This window comes from Mchenga conophoros, linkage group LG22 (genome assembly GCF_057382185.1).
Source record: "Mchenga conophoros isolate Kocher_MC1m ecotype Shallow Benthic linkage group LG22, M_conophoros_male_GT1.1, whole genome shotgun sequence".
Taxonomy (NCBI): domain Eukaryota; kingdom Metazoa; phylum Chordata; class Actinopteri; order Cichliformes; family Cichlidae; genus Mchenga; species Mchenga conophoros.
Window position 1 is genome coordinate 7,080,700 of NC_140546.1, and position 21,276 is coordinate 7,101,975.

General features: G+C 38.8%; 2 protein-coding genes across 2 annotated transcripts; both read right to left on the minus strand.

Moving 5' to 3' along the window:
- Positions 1–614: 614 nt before the first annotated feature.
- LOC146548690 (major histocompatibility complex class I-related protein 1-like) lies at positions 615–3,251 on the minus strand. Its single transcript, XM_085263090.1, has 4 exons — positions 3,122–3,251; positions 1,902–2,162; positions 1,502–1,780; positions 615–1,390 (listed from the first exon to the last, which is right to left on the minus strand). Exons 1-4 carry the CDS (start codon positions 3,180–3,182, stop codon positions 1,062–1,064), a joined length of 930 nt encoding a protein of 309 aa, XP_085119216.1. The 5' UTR covers positions 3,183–3,251; the 3' UTR covers positions 615–1,061.
- Positions 3,252–13,883: 10,632 nt separating this feature from the next.
- On the minus strand, positions 13,884–21,025 carry LOC146548691 (class I histocompatibility antigen, F10 alpha chain-like). Its single transcript, XM_085263079.1, has 6 exons — positions 20,880–21,025; positions 17,008–17,274; positions 16,391–16,669; positions 16,004–16,303; positions 15,239–15,346; positions 13,884–14,671 (listed from the first exon to the last, which is right to left on the minus strand). Exons 1-6 carry the CDS (start codon positions 20,926–20,928, stop codon positions 14,622–14,624), a joined length of 1,053 nt encoding a protein of 350 aa, XP_085119205.1. The 5' UTR covers positions 20,929–21,025; the 3' UTR covers positions 13,884–14,621.
- Positions 21,026–21,276: the final 251 nt, after the last annotated feature.

Below are 21,276 nucleotides of genomic sequence, written 5' to 3' on the forward strand. Positions count from 1 at the left end.
GATAGCTGCATTGACCCTGCCCTTGATAAAACACAGTGGACCAACACCAGCAGCTGACATGGCACCCCAGACCATCACTGACTGTGAGTACTTGACACTGAACTTCAGGCATTTTGGCATTTCCCTCTCCCCAGTCTTCCTCCAGACTCTGGCACCTTGATTTCCAAATGACACACAAAAGTTGCTTTCATCCGAAAAAAGTTCTTTGGACCACTGAGCAACAGTCCAGTGCTGCTTCTCTGTAGCCCAGGTCAGGCGCTTCTGCCGCTGTTTCTGGTTCAAAAGTGGCTTGACCTGGGGAATGCGGCACCTGTAGCCCATTTCCGGCACACGCCTGTACACGGTGGCTCTGGATGTTTCTACTCCAGACTCAGTCCACTGCTTCCGCAGGTCCCCCAAGGTCTGGAATCGGTCCTTCTCCACAATCTTCCTCAGGGTCCGGTCACCTCTTCTTGTTGTGCAGCGTTTTCTTAAAACAATGAAAGGCTTGAACTACTTCAAGTGTGTGTAATGAATCTAAAATATATGAAAGTCTAATGTTTATCAGTACATTGCAGAAAATAATGAACTTTATCACAATATGCTAATTTTTTGAGAAGGACCTGTATATGAAACACTCATGAGGTAGCTACTCTGATATGAACTGTTTGACAGTTTAGCAGCAGTAATGGCAAAGGATCACATACACTTATTATTCATTTTATTGTTAAGTTAAGTTACTGTGTTGTGTTGTACATAGTGCCAATGTGGGACAGTTACTAAAGAATAAGTGGAGAGAAAATCAAGGACCCGATAGTTGATGAGTCTAACATCGCTAAATGTCACACAAAGCCATCAAAACGTCATTACTTAAGCATTAGTTATGCGCCTTGTGCACTCTAAAGTAGTGATTCACCATAATGCAAATGGTACTTCATTACTTTAACCCAGTTTGAGATGCCATTTTTACACCAGACTTATGCTACACTTGTAAAGACTTGTCTTTATTGATCAATAAGAATGGAATTAAATTTGACAACTAAACTGTTTAGTTAACAACTTCATAATATCAAACTCAGTTTTCAAACCCTGCAGGATCCAGTCTTACTCCAGTTGGTCCTGATCGATGTTTTGTCCAGTTTGGTGATGATGTCCTCATTCACACCAGAGAGCTGAAACACACAGTCGTACCTCTGCCAATCTTCAGGTGTGACTGATGAAAGTTTCAAATCAACACTCAACTGGAAGGTCCCATCATTGTTGGGGAGGATCTCTCCGGGATCTACACCTTCATGAAGCTCCTCTCCATCTTTCCTCCAGAACATCAAACCTCTGTCAGGATAGAAACCTGTAGCGTGGCAGCTGATTGGAGAGGAGGGAGTCTTCTGGAGGAGCGACACTGAGGGAAGAACTGGAGAGAGATTGGCAGTTGTCACATTCTTTTTTTGAATTTTACTTTTAATGCAAGAAATCCATATTAACTTTCTATTCTATTATGTTTCATCAGATTCTGTAATCCTACCTGCTGTCTGCAGAAAGCTCCTGCCATACTGCAAATACTCCTTTAAAAACTCAGGGCACCAATGGCCTAAAAAGTTTTTGTTTAATTCTAATCGAGTTTTTTGAGCATCCCATCTCAGTTTGGTGATGACAGCCTGTGGTTTTGGAGTGATCCATGTCAGTGTCTGCAGGTCCAATGCTAGAAGGTCTTCTCCATCATAACTGTACAGATTGAACCCATTAATCTCACCAGTCTCATTATTCCACTCACAGCCATTCATCCTCTGGATGATATGAACACCTGAAAAGAGAGAAAGTAACAGTAACTGTGGTAAAGCAGTACAATGTCAGCACAGCATAGTGAAACTGCACCTTTGGGACAAATCAACATTAGAAAAGTAACAAGTGAAACAAATCAGTACCTTCAGTTTGGTTGAAACGTTGCCTCAAAGTCTTAATTGTAGCCTTAAAGAAGTGATGACTGTCATTAGATTGTAAACTATACCACTCCAGGTGCTGAGGATGATCCTCAAAGAATTTAATCCAGTCTTTCTTTAGCTCTGCTCCTCTTACACTGTTGAAGTCACCTATCTGAACTTCATCAACAAGTGCACCAGCCACAAACTCTGGGATACTCTGGACTCCAGAGGTTTCAGTGGAGAAAAACTTCAGGGAGTGTTTTACTGTAAAATTGGCAGGACAAAATCAGATGACATTTGTATTATATAATTTCTGTACCATTTAAGAAGGTTAAATAAAAACTGAAACTTGGTTCAGATTCATCATTTTAATTAATTAAATTAACACCTTTAAATCTCAATCTTGAGTGAGAGAATAGCCATTCAACAGGGCACTGATAGGAATCTCTGAAGATGAACAGCACAGTCAATTTTAAATACAGTCAAGCAGATGTAACCAGATGTACCCTTGACCTTCTCCAGAAAAGGAGAGATGTTATAACCTTATCTCCTATTACAGTGATTGCCCCTTGTCTCTTCCACCCATCCTCAAGGACACAGAACAAAAGACTTCACCTGTTGAATTTCCCCCGACTGAGTGTCACCAACTTTCTCAGAGTTGTAACTGTGTGTGTGCAATGAAGTTAAAGCTGAATGCTCTTTCATATGTGCACCTTTTAAATGGCCCAAAAGTGATATTGCTAAAACATGTAATGAACACATAAAAGAAAAGAAACATTTTCACCACATTGTGTAAGTTAAAAGGATAAAATAGAAAATAAAAGATCAAGTAACCTGCTTTTAGAATAAGTTAACATTTTTTAAATAACTTAACTGTGTGTATAATGTTCTGTACTGATTTAATAACACTCTGTAGTGCTTTCCTTTCAGCTACAGTCCAGTTTGTGAAAAACACAAGGATGTCACAAGAGAGGATACTTTGAACAAAAGATCTGTAAAAGCATAGCCACAGCTGCTGATCTAAAATTCCTCTTCTATATGCTTAAATATCTCCCTGTGTCTTTTTGACGAGTTAGGTGTTGTTAGTAGTCCATGTCAGGCGTAAAATGGCGACAGCTCATAGCAAAAGTAAAAGACCAAATCTCTTACAATGCAATTTGCTGTAAGTCAAGAGAAATATTTTTAAATAAAAACTTAAATAAACTTTGAATAAAATATCTTACCTGGAGATGCAGCAGGAGAACAGAGGAGTAATATAAGCACACACTTCATCTTTTTTTCCATTTTCACATTCACTAAAACAAGAAAAACAACAGACAAAAACAACTGCAAGTGGTTGCGTGACTTGTTCAAGTTCTGTTTTCTGTTAGGCTGGGGTGAAATTGTCTGAGTCAGAAAAAATTAAACATTAAACCGACTGTGTGCCTCCAACAGTCTCTCTGTTTTTACCATGGCATGCACACTGGATTCCACCTGAAAGCATAACAAGGACACAAGACAGGACACAAACTCTGGTTTCAGATACTTTAGAGAGATTTATTTTTTTATAAATACTACTTCTGCTGCTTCAATTGAGTTGCAAAAGTCAGCTTGGTTAATAAGAAAAAGAAAAAAACCCTGCAAAAATGTTAAACATTATTATTTAGTAAAACTACATCCCCTATATACTGCAGGTTTCAGGCAACTGAGTTACAAGTACTTATGTAAATAGATAATTTAATATGTTTTATTTCTTATAATTATAGCATCAAACTCGAAACCTGCACTGAAATTAGACTGTTTAAATGGAGCTACTTTAGATGAACAACTTAATGATAGAATTATGAGGACACACATTTGTGTTTTGGGGGATTTTTGTGGAAGTTGTTGCTATTAGTCTAAAATGAAGGCAGGCAGGTTACACAAGTCCAAGATCTTTTAATGCCAATGTGAATTTAAAGGATGCAAACTGCATGCATAACATTTTTTGCGTCATTAAATGTGTAATTCAAAGTCAGATTGATATTATGATTGTCACAAATGGTGTAGTTTTACCTAAATTATGATTCTTCCCTAAATGAACTGATTGTGAGTTTTACTCTACCTGAGCAGTCAAAGCGTTTTATACAACATGCTTCATTCACCCCTTCACACTTTCGATTTCTTTTTATGCAACATTCATATACACTATTCATATACACTATGCTGCCCACTCAACAGTACCAATGCCACATCAGCTCCACTAAGGTGCTATTGAAGGCTCTTAGGGTTCTGATGATCTTGTACAGTTCCAGGAATTCCAGGATCAATGTGTGAGCCACTGTCATAGGCTTTCTTGTAGTCAACTTAGGCAGTCTACAGGTTGGTCAGTCTAGTCTACAGTCTCGAGTGATTGCTCTACCTAGCAGGAACTGGTGTTCTACTCCGCTGGTGTTACTGGTTACTCCTGTCTTGGCCCCACTCATGTATTGAGCTATGTGTCTATTCACCAAATACACTTTATTTATAGCATAAAAATACCCTGATCAGGGAAGAGAATGATTAAAAACAAAACCTAAAGTCCCAAGGGTCCTAATCGGGCTCCGCCACACTTCTTGGCTGTTAAGGTTCTGCTGAGTCCACCAGTGGGAGCCAGGCCAACAAAGTCCTTCGTGGTCTCCTCGCCACACCGCTCCAGCTTCCACTAAGCACAGAACAGCAGCAGCAGTCACCCTTCTTAATTTACTGAGGTGTCTTTAAGAATTTTAACCACTTGGGAGTTACCACGCGAGGGCAGAGCTCCAAACTCTGCCTGCTGCTGCTCCGTGTCTTAAGTGTTTAGCTGGCGTCTTGCTACCACCGTGGAAGAAGTCTGCCGTCAACTGAACGAGGGCCGTCTCTCTCTTTTCCTGTGGCCGTGCCCTGCCGGTAATTGCCGTTCTACAGCTCTCACTGCTGTGGCTGCGCCTGCCACCACGCTACTCCGTGGCTCTCTCCTCCTTCCCTGCGTCCGGCTGCGATTCCCTTTTCTGACCTGCCAAACTCTCTTATTGGCCTCTGGCTACCAACAAGGGAGGCCTGATTAATTGGCGTTCTCTGTGCAACAACTAGGTAAGAAAAATCCTTCTTCCCCGGATGACATGTGCAACTAAGTGACTCAACTACCTGCTTACGTTCCAATTACTCCTTCCTCCATGGACTCATAGACCCTTGGACTTTTTCGCCCCTTGATTACAAGTAAGCATCCTGGCTAATTCTCACTCTCTGGACACTGGACAATCTCTCAACATCATTCCCTCAAAAGATCATCCAGGACTGCACCTCGTCTGTGACCCTAACAGTTTCCACCTTCCCCATTTTTCTTCCTCCTCACATCATATAACCCTCTGAGTAAGTAAATTAAAAACTCAAAAGTAAAATTTTCTATGGTCCTCATTTGGGTTCTGCTCGTTGAGTACATTGTTACTACTAGTTTTGCTGGTCTGTGAGATATGAAGTTGGAAATGGAAATAATACATGAAAATAATATTGTAATCAAGAAAGAGGTCAATTTTGACAAAAAAGTCTTTTATCCGCCTCTCCTTGAATCGCTACCTTATCTTGGTGGAGGGGCTTTGTGTGTCCCAGGGATCCCAGGGGCTATGTTGCCTGGGGGTGTTTGCCCCCTGGTAGGGTCTCCCATGGCAAATTGGTCCTGGGTGAGGGACCAGACAAAGAGCGATTCAGAAGACCCTTACAAGGAAAACATTGAGGGAACAGTTTACCCTGCTAGAGACAGGGTTACCAGGGCCCCGCCCTGGAGCCAGGCCTGGAGAGGGTGCTCGAGGGTGAGCATCTGGTGGTTGGAGCTCAGTCCATAGGGCCCGGCCGGGCACAGCCCGAAAATGGGACATGGGGCAATCCTCCCGCAGGCCCATCACCCGCACAAGGCATCGTAGGGGTTGGGTGCGTTGTGTGATGGGCGGCGGCCAGGAGCGGAGGCCCTGGCGGACTGAGCCCCAGCTACCAAGACTGGCAATTGGGACATGGTGGGGAAGGAGCCTGAGTTAGTGTGTGAGGTTGAGAGGTACAAGCTAGATATAGTCGGGCTCACCTCTAAGCATGGCTTGGGCTCTAGAACTAGTCTCCTGGAGAGGGGCTGGACTCTGTCTCAGTCTGAAGTTGCCGCTGGTGAGAGGCGGCGGGCTGGGGTGGGTATTCTAATATCCCCTCGGCTTGATGCCTGTATGTTGGAGTTCTTCCTGGTTGATGAGAGGGTTTGTTTCCTGCGCCTTAGGGTCGGGAACGGGTCCGGGTGTGTTCCAACTACAGGGGAATCACACTGCTGAGCTTCCCTGGGAAAGTCTATGCAGGGTGCTGGAAAGGAGATTTGTCCGCTAGTCGAACCTCAGATAAAGGAGGAACAATGCGGTTTTCCTCCTGGTCGCGGAACACTGGACCAGCTCTTTATCCTCTCAAGGATACTTGAGAGCGCATGGGAGTTTGCCCAACCAGTCTACATGTGTTTTGTGGACTTGGAGAAGGCATTCGACTGTGTTCCTCGGGGTGTCCTGTGGGAGGTGCTACCTGAGTATGGGGTGTCTGGCCCATTTCTACAGGCCATTCGATCCCTATAAACCGTTGCAAGAGCCTTTTGAGTATGACGTCCTGCCAGTGAACACAGCCTGAAGTGTGGCAAATACTGTTTCAATTTGACTGAAGTAATTCATTAACAAACTAGTTAATAATTAACTCATTACTCATTACTTAGTTACAGTAGACATGGGGTCAATGTGGGGCGACCATGGTTCAGGGGTTGCAAAGCTCATCTATTAACAGGAAGGTTGCCGGTTCAATCCCCAGCTCTGTCTGTCTTGGTCGTTGTGCCCTTGGGCAAAAAGAAACTTACCTCACTTGATTTTGTGTTTAATTTATTCAGCACAATGTTTCCAATGATTAGGATCACAGAGGAACACAATGAAATTTGGTGCTTTTGTCAAAATGTTCAGTGTCTACATTGTAACTGCAGTTGTTTTAGTTAAATTGTATGTTTTCTATTCCCCTGCTTCTCTATGATTTGTCTGTTTCTTTTGCTTCTTTCGTTTGTATCCTGTTGCATAGCTCTTCAACAACCTGGCAGATCACGATGAGAAAACATTTTCTTTTGATTTTCTAAACCTACGAAGAAGTTTAAGTAACTTCTGAATGTCACATGTAGAAGTATAATAAATAATGTGGCTTCCACCACAGAGGTGTAGAAATACGTTTTTAATTCTGTATATTTTGCAGATCTACAAAACTTCATTTTTTTGACTTAGCAGTGCAGAAATTGTTGTTATGTCGAGTTATTTGTTCCATCACAATCAGATGAAGAGCTGCTGTTGTTTTTGGCTTACGTAAGTGACAGACTGACATGCGAACGCTGCCAAATACATCACCTTGTTGTCAGAGGTAAAAAATTAGCAACAATAAGTAAAATATTGAAGAAAAAAAAAAGCAGATGTGAATTATATAACAAAAATAGTTTTATTAAATATACATGTGGACATGATATTTGTGTTTGGACACTAAGGCAATTTCACTGGCTGGTTTATTGATAACTGGAGACCATTTTGGGGTAAATTCAGCAGATTTGGCTCTACAATGTAATTGAAGATTTTTCGACTGCTTAAGAGTTAAACTGGTTTTTGATTTCCAAGAATAAGAGTTTGACCTCTGAGTTCTCCACTTCCTGGTATCAAGAGAAGACTTCCAAGCATTAGCAGGCTAGTAACCATGACAACTGAAGAGACCAGGTATAACATGGACAAAACACAGGTAAGAATGAAAGTGCCTTTTTAAAATATTAATAAAAATTATATGTACAAACAAATTTTGACATATATGTACATATGTCAAAAGAAGGAAGAAGGAAAATGTTTCTTCAACAATAGTGTGAATGAATACTGTTGTATATTCTGTTTGCGATAGTTAAAGGAAAAAGAAAGAAAATGAAATACAAAGAATAAAAGTTAGAGTAGATTAACAATTCCAGAAACACTGCTGAAGTATATCTGATATAGTCTGCAGGAAGTTGGGCCAATGAAGCAAGTAAATCAGCAACTAAATGTTCTCATTGCACAACTGATGTTTTCAGTTTTGTTTCTTGAATCAGTTGTAAGACTTCAGACTCTAAAAGAGGAACTGAGCACACAGCTGCTTCTGCCTGCTGATGGACTGATAGAAGAGGAGTCTTCATCAAACATCTTTCTGATTTTCTTTAGAAAAAAATAATGATTAGATGATGGAGGTCAGCTGTGTGGATCAGCCCTGACACCACACCCTGAACCAGCGGATGATCTGATATCCTCGTGTTGGTGTTGTTCCCAGACCATCATGAAAATGTTGTTCCAGGTTCAACATTGCAAGTGACCAATCACATTGTTGTGACGTTATTCTTTTGCGTGCCAAGCCATTCGTGCATTTATGAAATTCCAATGTTGCAAGGACAATATCAATTCTGCTTACTGTTTATTAAAGGGTTACGGTTAGGGTCAGGGTCCGTTGATCGGCGGACAGAGGCGGTTTCTCGCAGCTTAAGTACAGTTTTTTGTTTTACGCCGGTTTTTCCCGAAGTCGCAAAAGTATGACGTCACAACATTCTGATTGGTCACTTGCAATGTTGATCCTGGAACAACATTTAGTATGATGATCTGGGAACAACACCAACACGAGGATATCAGATCGTGCCTGAACCAGCTACTCCACCTCTCCCCTGCAGCTGAGACACAAAAGACACCCCAGTCAATACCCCCATCGTCCTACTTAGATCGAGGAGGCAGCCCTGTTCCCCAAGCCTTTGGAGCACCTTGAATTAAAAAGGCTGGAGAGTTCTGTGGTGCTGCCTCTCACCGAGCCGCCTGATTTCCCCGTCAAGCTGAGGAGAAACAGACAAGGGAACCACAACAACATCAGGCGCTGTAACCAGAGGAGAAGGTAGAGCCCCATCATCCCGTCCATCATCATGGGGAACGGGAGATCCTTTGCTAAAAAGTTGATGACTTGGTGTCCCTTACCCAGCATCAGGGGGCTTGAAGAGAGAGCAGCTTAATTATCCTGTGTGAGAAGTGGCTACCATAGTAACTCTGGACACATACATAAACATGGACAGTTTTTATCAACTTCAGGCTGACACAACAACGACAGCGGGAAGAATAGACAAGCGGGTCTGGCTGTGTTTATGAAGGATAGTACAACTCTGTACACCTAAATATCAAAGAGAATCTCTGTGATAAGGACATTGAGCCGCTAGCTATTAGCATGATGCAGCTGAATAGAAAAATAGCAACTACTTTTAATATGATCAATCAGTTTTTAACATCATCGGCCATGGCTCCTATTAGCAGTGACACTGTGTCGTTGGAAAGTGGCACAAAGTTCAAATGTTTGGCAGCCTCCTCCCTGCATGTTAACTCTTTAACTAATGGTAGACACAGCTGTTTGCCAGTTGTGTGTGACTTACCAGCTTTTGGGAGAATGGCTTTGGCTACAGCACAAAAGTAAAACGCTGACTTTTGCTGCCTCAGAAAAAAATTTGGTTTGTCTTTCAGCATCGTGTACTTGGTTATAAGATGTCATCTAAGATGTGAAAGTTTCATGCATTCAATACTGACAAGATCACTGCATAATAATTTAATATATTTTTAATAATATATATTAATATTAAAAGTATTGTAAAAAAATGTAAAATTGAAAGACATGATTAGTTTCTTATATTCACTTAGTGCACTGAAATGTAAAGGGCAACATTACCTCTGGGAAATCAAATATAAAAATTACTTAAAACTAACTATAATACAAACCAAAAGAAGTTTTTCCAGTGGAAAAAATCATGACAAAAGGATTGCTAAATGATACAGTGTATTGTCCACAGTGGATGTATCTCAGTGTTATTTTTGTTTGTTGAGATTTCATCAGCGATTATGGTTCATTAGTTTACATCTCTCTGGTTTCTGTATTTGAATGATTTCTCTTTTGAATCACAGCATCAGTGTATGTCCAACAGGAAGAAGGATAAAATCAATACAGCAGATGTCGACAGATTTTTAGAAATATAAAAGTGCATAAAAAATTAACAGTGTGATAAAAAGCTGTTACTATCAGCACGTCACAAGAATATTTTTCAGTAAACAGTGACTTGCTCATGTTACCAACTTGGCTCAGCATTGGCAACAAAAGGAAAGACTCCACAGACACAGCTTAGCTTGCTCAATTAGTTTATGTTACAAAGAATTCAATAACCGTGGCCTGAGTAAAGATAACCGTTGGCGGAGAAATGCCCTGCACTGTACACAAATGCACAACACATTATAAGAAGATGCCTGTAAGAAACAACATTACCAAGGTTAGCAAACAGCCTCTAAAAGAAAAAAATCATTAACAATTGAAACCAGCGCTGCAGGTACCAAAACAGCGCCACCAGGCCATCACACACAATTTTATACACCGGACAGTAATTTAAGACAAGCCTGTTCATCTCTTACACTTAGACTCATTTTCAACCTTATGTCTTATGTTTTTATTCTTGATGCAGAACCATGGGGGGATGTGGTTTTGCTAATTAGCGCTGATGCTCATTCAGCAATCACAATATTGAATCTTTATTAATGTGAATGCTGATTAAGCAGTTACATGTAGTCTTCTTGTCCAAATCTTTGTCTATTTACTATGAATGCTTAATTAGTAATTACATTGCTTATTCCACATACAGAAACTTTTTTGGTATTACAATATTTTAGAATAAGTGGCCCTTCACCTTCATTTTTTTGTATCTATTATTACATTATTATATTATCTATTACAAAAAAAGTATGCTCTTATGATTATTCTTTTATAATATAAGCGATTTAAGACTGAAATCCCCTTAACTTCTTCAGTATACTTTAATTTAGAGACAAGATTATAATTTTAAATGGCTCCCAAGACTTTGAACTAACAAGATTGTATTCAGGATTTTCACCCTACATACTTTTGCCAATTTCAAGGCAGGGAAGGTATCCTTCTTTTCAGCATCTCTTATGATTTTTTTTCTTCAGTTTCACTTTAGATTTCACGCTTTTTATCCAGTCAGTTTCAGTGTTTTTAATGGGTGTGTATTCCATGCTGTTGGGGGTCAGAGTGAAGACATCAACTGTCAAAGTGGAAGACGCTTAAAGATTTGTCTGAAGATTTTACTTCAAGTAATTTTAATTAGGCCTTCTCTGACTGGATGAGTATTGAAATCATTTGATGTGAGTGAACTGGATTCAACTTATCTAAACCAATTTAATCTGTCTCTTGTTGTTATTGTCATCATACAGTATAGGAAAATAAGGAATCACATTTTCAAAATCCTCAAAACAGTTACTGGAGCTAAAAACAATCAGATCATTTTTATAGTGCAGAGTCAAACAACTTCAAATCACATACACACAGTAAGCACAATTACAGTAACCACCTTTTCATGACATTTTTGAGTCTTTGGATACAAACTTTTTACAACGTGGCTTGCAGGACAGCAAGTTAATCCATGTCGGCAGTTTCAACAAGTTAAAGTAAGATTTCAGCAGTAAAGATCAACACAAGGGCGTAGATCTGGCATGGACGGAAGGGACATGTCCCCACCAATATCCAGCGATTATTGAATTGTCCCTACCAATAATTTGATCTATTCGAGTAAAGAAAAACAAACCCGATAGAAAGAAAAAAACGACCTGTCTCGTTCACCCAGCGGTGCAGAAAGAGTTAAATTACGTTCTCTTCTGGAGTCCTACCTCATGTGACAAATATGGCCAATGTGATTGGCTGTGCTTTTCAAGGAGCTCTGTTTAGTTTTAGCAGCGGCAAGCCTGCGCTGCGAGGGCCTGCGAGGAGGAGGATGGCAGCAAAAAGGAAAAACCTGGATATAAAAAAGTATTTCGGAAACTAACTGCACAACAGGCAGCACTATTAGTTCTCTCAGTCTCCCAGAGTTGCATTTCTAATTTTGATCGAAACTTTCACAGAAAACAGCAGCCTCGAGCAAGCCCGGATATTCGTTTACAGAGGCTGTTAAAATTATATGTCTAACGTTAAAATGTTGGTGACACAATAATTTCTTCCTAATGGCACTGACATATTCATAGGGTTAATTTTTGAGACAAAATATCATGAGGTAGTCATGATTTTGCAAATATTCCACCTTGTAGTGCAGTTTGCACAAATTGTTTTAAAAATGCACTCAGCCTACAAACATTACTGATGAGTCAAGATCTGCACAAATTGACAGAAGCACTGAAGCAGCTACACATTTTATTCTTATTGTCATGTATGTCCTATTTGTCAGGTGACAGAAGAACCAACACAAAGCTCAGAGAGTAATGGTGATACAAGATCACAGGTGAAATTGGATGATGACTTGTTGGTTCATGACTGTATTTGAAGCACATGTGTGACTGCATGTATTTGGAATGTCTCACTGTTATTTATCAGGTGACAGAGGCAGCTCTGCCATGTTGTTGCTCAGACAGAGGTGAAGAGGCGAGGTCACTGGTGACTGACTGATGATTTGGTGCTATAGATTAACTGGCATTTATTATCATGACAATTGTTAGGCTGCTGGTGTAAATTGTTTCATTGGTGTATATTTGACAAAGAATCTGAATTGACATGTCTCACTTTTTATATGGCACGAATCAATGTGTTATTTTATCAGGTAGCAATATGTCCTAGTGCAGTCAGAGGGGAAGAGCCAGGGCCAAAGGTGAGGCACATCAAGCACACAATAATAATTTTAATCTGAGGATAAAATGCATGTACTGAGGCTGAAAGAAGTTTCAGTGCTCTCAGAAGACTAAAAAGATAGCTAAGGTCAACAATGACTGAAATGAGATTAAACAATGCTGCTGTATGCCATGTCCACCAGGAGAGACTGGACAGTATAGCTGTAAAACAAATATGCCAGCAGTTTATCTCAGTTAACGAGAGGAGCAGGCATGTGTTTGGCCCCTTCACATAGTGGACATTGAGTTGTTGTGTGGGGCACCAGTAGTGCATGTGTGTTGCTGTAACAGTAGTTCATATTTACAATAAAACATCCCAGCTCACTGATTTGATCGGGGCAATAGTGCCTGAAATGTTGCATAATTTTGCTGAGAGATCTTTTGTGGTAATCCTAGATGAGTAGCTTTATGGACAAAAACCACCAGGTCATTCAGTGTTTCCTTAGTGCTAATGTATAAGAGATGTTGGTGTATTATAACTGAAGTAATGTTGTTAAGTCCTTAAAGTCATATTCTTTTATTGTCATGACTGTATTTGAAGCTATTTTTATTTTTGTATGATACCTGATTTATATGGAATATGGCTGAAGTAAACTAAAGCCTAAAATACTTTAGTCATTTGCTTAATAGTAATTTAACATTATATAATTCACATATAAAACTATGAATTGTAATTTTAAATGGTTTAAAAGCATGTAGAATAGCATATGTAGGCAAGTATATTTCTTCTTTTTTATATTTATTTTTTTTTATCAAGAAGCAAAGACAAAAAGGAAAAAAAAAAGGAACAGGGCAGGGTTCAGTGGTTGAATCATCCGTCCCCACCAATGCCAAAACCAAATCTACGCCCTTGGATCAACAGTAACTGTGGTGTAAATGATAACCCTTCAACTGTGACTGTTACTTTTATTTTCATTTTAACAGACTTGGTTTTTTAATGGTGGGGTCAGCTGGTGACCGTTAAATGATTTGAAGTTGATCTTTTCTGACATGATGATTAGAACTGAAACCCAGACCTGAACTTTACAGGTATGCTTAGAAAAAAGGTATATTAAGGTTATGCTAAAAGTTACCATTTCAAAACTCTTTCAGTTAAATTCAATTTTGATGTCATTACTTCCCTGTCTGTGAGTCTCTCTCTCTTTGAAAGAAACACACACAGAGCAGCTCAGAGTGAACTTTGTTTTTCAATTAAACTTTATTAATAAAAAGAGCCTTATAGCATAGAAGCATTTTTACAGCACAAAAAAGGAAATATAGTTTTGGAGAGTAAATAACAGATAATACAGAGTGTTAAAGGAATGAAATGCAGTTAAGCTAAGTGTTATTATGATAAAGAAATTATAGCAATTTTTTATATTGTTAATAATATTGAAAATATTGTTTTTTGATTGGTTTGTTTGTTTTAGGTAAAAGTAAAAAGTTAAAGGACTACACATACACATTTGTAACACTCTTGAGAAATACTTCTTTCCATATGTAATCACATAACATCGTAATCAGGTCGTAGTACACGTGTTTCAGCACATGGTGCCCAGCTGTCAAAGAGTTCTTCTGGTTTATGTGTGAAAGACATAGAAAAAGAAGAATAATGTCATCAAAACTGAATAGGAAGTGTTTCTAAGTGTTTAATTATTCATTTATTAGATGAAAAGATTATTTGGGTAGTGAATTACTTATTATGCAAAAGATTTAATAAAGGGGGGCAATACATAAACATTTCAGAAGAGGTTACAATCCTAAATGTAAATGAACCAAGATAAATTATGTTTTTGAAGTGATTCTATATCAATCTTTGAGCTTCATTTGAGGCATATTTTTGCAGTGTATGCCATTAAAATAAACAACAAATAAACAACAAAAAGCTTCTATAAGATGTTATTATGTTACCTGCTGAGAATTTTAATCATTACTGCATATAACATGTAAAACTTCAAACTGTGGAAGAACTGAAACAGCCAGACTAAACTCATACAGAGAGTGGAGCACAGAACAGCTTGAATGACGGTCACGTTTGTGGATTTAGTCTCTCAGACTGTTCAGAGACATTGTCAGGAGCTGTAAGAACAAAAAGACAAAACTAAAATTTTCTATAATGTACAGTGAATGTTGCTTTCCGTTAGTAAACATGCTCCAACTCTCTAGATAAACATGCAACAAAGAGTCAGGCAAGCAGAAATATGAATAGGGAAGTCACATTATCAAGAAGCCATGAATACAACAGCATAAAATACAATAACACAACATAATAAAAACAAGAGTTCCTGTGATGCTTAATGTTTTTAGAGAGTAGTGATGAGATTATAAGTGTGCTTTATGTTCTAAATGCCGGCAGGAGTATGTTGTACGCTGTTCCACATGAGCAAACTCTTTTCCTCAAATGTAGTTCACAGGTAGAGACTTAAAAAAATGGTGTTCTGCACAGCTATGAAGATCAGCAGCTCTGTAATTATCTATTACACTGATGCTTCTCACATCATCAGTTTACTGTAATATAATAATTTCACTTTGGCTCTGAGACTTATTTCAGACTGTGAGTGTTTCAGTTTAATGTGAAATTTGTCAGTATTGATTAAAACACAAATTCAAAAATTAAAATCAACATTTCCCCAACAGATCTCTCACCTTTCTTTCTTTTGTAAGCGACAAACACCACAGCTGCCCCAACTGCAACAGCTGCAATGAGGACGATTGCTAGAACAACCACTGTGGCTCTGATGTCAGCGGGCTTCTCTGTTGAACAAAATGTGGAAACACTTTATAACACAGAGCACAAATGAACTAAAGAACAAGTGAGGAAAGACTCAGTAAGGACCTGATAGTTAATGCAGCTGACATCTCTGATTGAAACAAGAGGCGACACAAAACCATTAATACTCAGTTAATACACCATCATTAGACATTCGTCTTGTGCACACTGAAGATAAAAAACACTACATATAGTATTTCATTACGTTTTACTTACTTCCGTTCTCTGCTATTTACTGTATGTTCCCTTTTCAGTGAAGCATCTTACTGATTTGTTATTAATTAGTTCTTTGTCAGCTGCTAAAAGTATTGTTTGATTGGATTGGTGAATATAAATGTGGCAAAGGTCAGCTTATCCAACATCGCCTCAAGAAATGTAATAATTTAATGTAAAACCTTTACACCATTATAAAAACATGATAATACATGATAGTATATGTAATTCTATTTGTGAAAAACATAGCTTGTTAAAGTTGTTAAAGATGGACCAGGCAGTCAAGAGGAAAAGAGAAAGACCACAGAGAGGATCTGTGGATGTAGTAAAAGAGTACATGCAGAGGGTTGGTGCACCAACTCACATGTGAGTACTCACCTAACTACTCTGTAAAAATGATTCATAACCGTCGCAGGATCCAGACTTACCCCAGTTTGTCTTGATCACTGCTTTGTCCAGTTTGGTGATGATGTCCTCGTTCACACCAGAGAGCTGAAACACGCAGTCGTACCTCTGCCAGTCTTCAGGTGTGACTGAAAGTTTCAAATCAACACTCATCTGGAAGGTCCCATCATTGTTGGGGAGGCTCTCTGTGTGATGCACACCTTCATGAATCTCCTCTCCATCTTTCCTCCAGAACATCACGGCGCTGTGAGGATAGAAACCTGTAGCATGGCAGCTGACTGGAGAGGAGGACGACTTCTGGAGGAGAAACACTGAAGGTAGGACTGAAAAGAGATAGGAAGTTGCTACGTTGTCTTTAAATTGCAATATAAATTTTCTAGTTTTTTCTACATCAGATTCTGTAATTCTACCTGCTGTCTGCAAAAAGATCCTCCCATACTGCAAATACTTCTTTAAAAGCTCAGGGCATTTATGGATGAAAAGTTCTTTATTGTGTTCTAATCGAGTTTTTTCAGTATCCCATCTCAGTTTGGTGATGACAGCCTGTGGTTTTGCAGTGATCCATGTCAGTTTCTGCAGGTCCAATGCTATAAAATCTTCTCCATCATAACCGTACTGAATGAAGCCATTAACCTCTCCAGTCTCATCATCCCATTCACAGCCATTCATACTCTGCAAAATATGAACACCTGTAAAAAGGCAGCCAGAAAATACTGCATGAAACCAGCAAGATGTCAGCATTACAGACACAAAAACAGAGGGACAGTACTCTTGGTGTGAGTTACTGGCCCAAAAACCAGTCTATTATCTTGTGGTCACTGTGGAAGGTTCATATTTTTTCTCTGCTTCTTTCACTGTTCTTTTTTTTTTTTTTTTTTTTTTTTCTGAGTAAAGTAGCAGATCTCATCATCATACTTTACATTCTATATCTAACCTAATTTAAAAAAAAACTTTTAGTTTTCTATTTTAAACCAAATCAGGATGAGTACAAATATTTTCAGCAGTAACAGTTTAGACAAAACCATACCTCCAGTTTGGTTGAAACGTTGCCTTAAACTCCCAATGTAATGTTTGAAAACCTCATTGGTGTGCAAAGATTGATCAGCGTACCACTGCAGGTGCTGAGGGTCATCCTTCATGAGTTTTTTTATCCATTCTGTTTTGGGTTCTGCTCTTCTTGTGCTGCTATCATAGTAACCTCCCTGAACTCCATCAAAAAGGGCAACAGCCACAAACCCAGGGATGCTCTGGACTCCAGTTGTTTGAGTGAAGAAATACTGCAAGGAGTGTTTCACTGTAACAATGATGAGACTCTGAATTAGATGGCATTGCTGTTATATAGACAACTTTCTTTAACTACTCAGCATTATATTTAAAGATTTATATATTTTGTCATTAACTCTTTAAGTAACTTCTAAAAAATCCTTTTCAAAATAAAGGTTTAACTGAGATCACAGATAATATGCTAATAATGTTTGGTGTACATCTTCAATGAAACCTGAATGCATTTGTCAATTAGAACTAATGAGAAATAAACATTCTCAACAGAAACACTGAGAAAAAACTGCTTTCTCAGCTACATCTCAAACTACTCAGTTACTGTATTGTTCGTGGAGCCTAAAGTAACTCTCCCTGGGTTTATAATGGTGGGATTAAGGGCAACAAAGCAGATCTTCTAATTGTTCACCATGCAACCAATAAGACAGGATTTTTATGTATAAGCGTAAATAGCTTAGTGTTTAGTCTTTAAACAAATGTCCAATTTCCATCTTCCACTCTCTATAGTCCAGATGTTGCATCCACAGGAAGAGCCAAAACTGCTGACAAGCATTTCTTACAGCATGACAAGTTCAAAGACCTTGCTAAAAAAAAATTATATCAATCAATCAATCAATCTTTATTTATAAAGCACTTTTCATACAGAAAAAATGTAGCACAAAGTGCTTTACATAGTTAAAAGCAGCCCACCCCACCCTCCAACTCACTCCCCACACTCTCAATACACATATATCCCCCCACCCCCACCCACACACACATACACACACGCGCACACTTAAAGAGTAAAAATTGGGCTGGGCTCGCATGAGCCAAGTGAGGAAACATTATAACAGAGAGCCGTCTGCACCGGGAGCCGGTCACAGACCGCAGCCTCCGGGCTGGGCACACAGTACATGGTCATGGTACACAGTCCAGTTCATGGAAATGTACATGTGTATCTGTACAAATTATCCATCCATCCAAATATCTAGTAAAGTTTAAATGGGCACCTGGGATAGGCTCCAGTTCAAATGCTACCCTAAACTGGATAAAGAGAAGAAAATGGATGGGTGGGAAAACAACAGTGCTCTGACTGGACTCGTACAAACCACAAGTCAACATTTTACCCACCTGTCAGCTGTTTAAGACCTTCAGATATTTTGGGAAATATACACATAGATGACATGTTCAGTATAATGTAACAGTGTGGCATCATAAAGTACAAAATGAGCAAATGTGTCTTATCATTCCATTCAAACTGGCTGCTGAAGGCTTGTGCTTACCCTCATATTAACTTATTTCATTAAGAATTGATTGTTTATTAAGTAACCAGGTTAGCATGATTTCCACACAAACAATATCCTTCAATCTTCAGGGTATATTCCCTAAAGGTTATTTTTTTAGAAGGGTCCTTGAAAGTTTTGACCTTAAGAGAATCTTTTGGGAACATTATGTGAATAGCCCCAAAACATTCAATTTCTGTAAGGCTAGCTAGACAACTTAGCTATTTGTGGAGTAATGATATGAGTGAAGGTGGCTCCCCCACCTTCGTCAAATCAAACAAAATTGATGTAAAACGTTTGTGCTAAGTGTGTGCTGCAAAAATATTTTGTTTGTGATGATTTTGTTTTAAAGATATTAATAAAAGTTTTTAGAGTTTTTTTTAGAGGTTATCCAAGGTCAAACAGCCCCCCAACATTAACGAAAACAGATAAAATTGGTGTTAATCAACTCTGCTAGGTTTCTGCTGGTTTGTGATGAACTAGCTATTGTTTTGAAGTTACTGTATTAAACTTGAGATGCTCAAAAGGTTCTAAATACATGTAATTTGACAATTCTGAGTTTTCTAACAGGAAGCATGCCTACATTTTTCAGATAGTTTTGTATTTTGCAAATAGTTTTTTTCTCCGTCAGAATGCATAGTTTATTTTAACTATTAAAAGTTAACCTAGTTTTTTACTTTTAAAGAGTGTGATCATGATAAAAAAAAAAAAAAAATCCAATACTGGTTTATGTTTCATTGCCTTTTCACTGTAAAGAAAGGGGCTGCTTGGCCTTGGATGACCTCCAGAATATTTAAAATGATAGCACCAATAACCAAGGTTTTTGCAGCACAAACGTTTGACATCAATTGTTGATTTGAAGAAGGTGTGGGGCATCACTCAGATGAATTATTGTCATATTTAGAATGTTAACATTGATAAAAACATATTTTCAAATAATGATCTTTCAGTGTGATAATGTTGTTCATACATAGAAAGTATTCATAATGTTGCAGCTCTAATACTGTCATTATATTATAATAATGAGTGCTATGTCTATGTGCTGTTATCTCCACCTGCTTCTGCTCATACTGTACAAGGCCTGAGACCAGTCGGCTAAAACTTTCATTAAAACAGCCAATTTTGACTTATACAACACAGAAAACCTTAGACAACAACATCAGTAGCGTCAGAATAACTTTTAATATTTCCATTTATTTTACATCCTGTGGGAAAACAGACTATCTCAGTTCCTTTAACTATCCCTCTACCCCACAATAGTACACCAGCTAGACTGACAGTAGCTCACTTGACTCAAATGTAGTTTTTGACCTTTCATTCCTGAGTTAAATAATAGTGCTTTTGCTTTTCTTTTAGCCAAAAAGGAAAATAAAATAACAAACTGTTTCTAACGTATTGAGTGGACAGCCTTCAACTCACCTCCTGAGTCTCACTCTGCAAACTCTCCTGTTACTGTGTTTATATGTTTAAAACACACACACACACACACACACACACACACACACACACACACACACACACACACACACACACACACACACACACCAGAATAAAAAGCAGAGCTGCATCTCTCTACCTTGCTCTGTGCTGTCAGAGCAAGGTAGCGTGTACACGCACATTTCCACCACGCACAAAGACAACAGAAAACATACTTTAACTGTTCTTCAGCCTGTGTGAAGTGTGAGTTGGGGAAGTGAAAGAGTGGGGGTTTGTTTTGATTCCGGAGAGAGCGTTTTCCCAGTTGTTTTGGCATTGGCCATGGCCACAAGTGTTACTGTTCTTAATAAACAGACAGTAAACGGAATACCGATTGTCTCTGTCTTCTGTCGGAGGAACGCTACAATATACACAAATAATAATGACAGAGAAAGGAGGGTCCACCCTCTGAATATGTAATGATGGATTTGGATTACACCTGTTATTGCTCTACTCTACTACTCTAGCGCAATTTGAGCGGGCGGTGAGGAATGATCCACAAACTACAGCCTATTCTGAAGACAAGATTTCTGTTGGAGAAGAGATTTTTTTTAAATTGATATATTATTATTAATTACAAAAAAGTAAAAAGCCTGTATTTAAAGTCTGGCTGTCCCAGTTCCCAGTTAGCTGCTGAAAACGGCTTGTATAATATAAAGTGGATATGACAGCACATTAATCTGTCGACATCGCTATTTATCTTCTTTTTTTTATTTTTTCAAAAGTTGATTTGTGGTCTGTGATGTATGGAAGCAAATGTGAAACATACAACTGTACACGATCTCTCTCTCCTCTCATTAAAAACATATTTTCATTTAGTTGTAAAAGTGAAACTGAAGACAGACCTAGTGCAAGTATCCGAAGAAAATATGAAGAATCTTACCTGATGATGAGAAGTGACAGAGGAAAAGCAACAATAAGAACCTTCCCATCGTAACTTTAGTTGGATTATATATATAGGACCAAAGCAGTGAGCTATTGTTCTAATTTAGCCCGGGGATTAATTCACATGAAAGAGGAAGCGTTTATGCATTGTGCCGAAGTGCATGTGAAACATAACATCCTGTCCTAGAGACTGCGATCAAGATTATGACTCGGGGTCAAGAGCCGCCCACGACTCCCCTTACAAAACACTTGTGCTTTATTAAAAATGAAAGCTTTATGTTATTTTTTTTTTTATTTATTTTTTTTTTTTTTGCCTGTCCCGTTTGGCTCTTTTGCCATCAGAATTGTTGTCTAAAAGAGAAACAGCTGAGAAGAGGGACGGGGGAGAAGGGCAA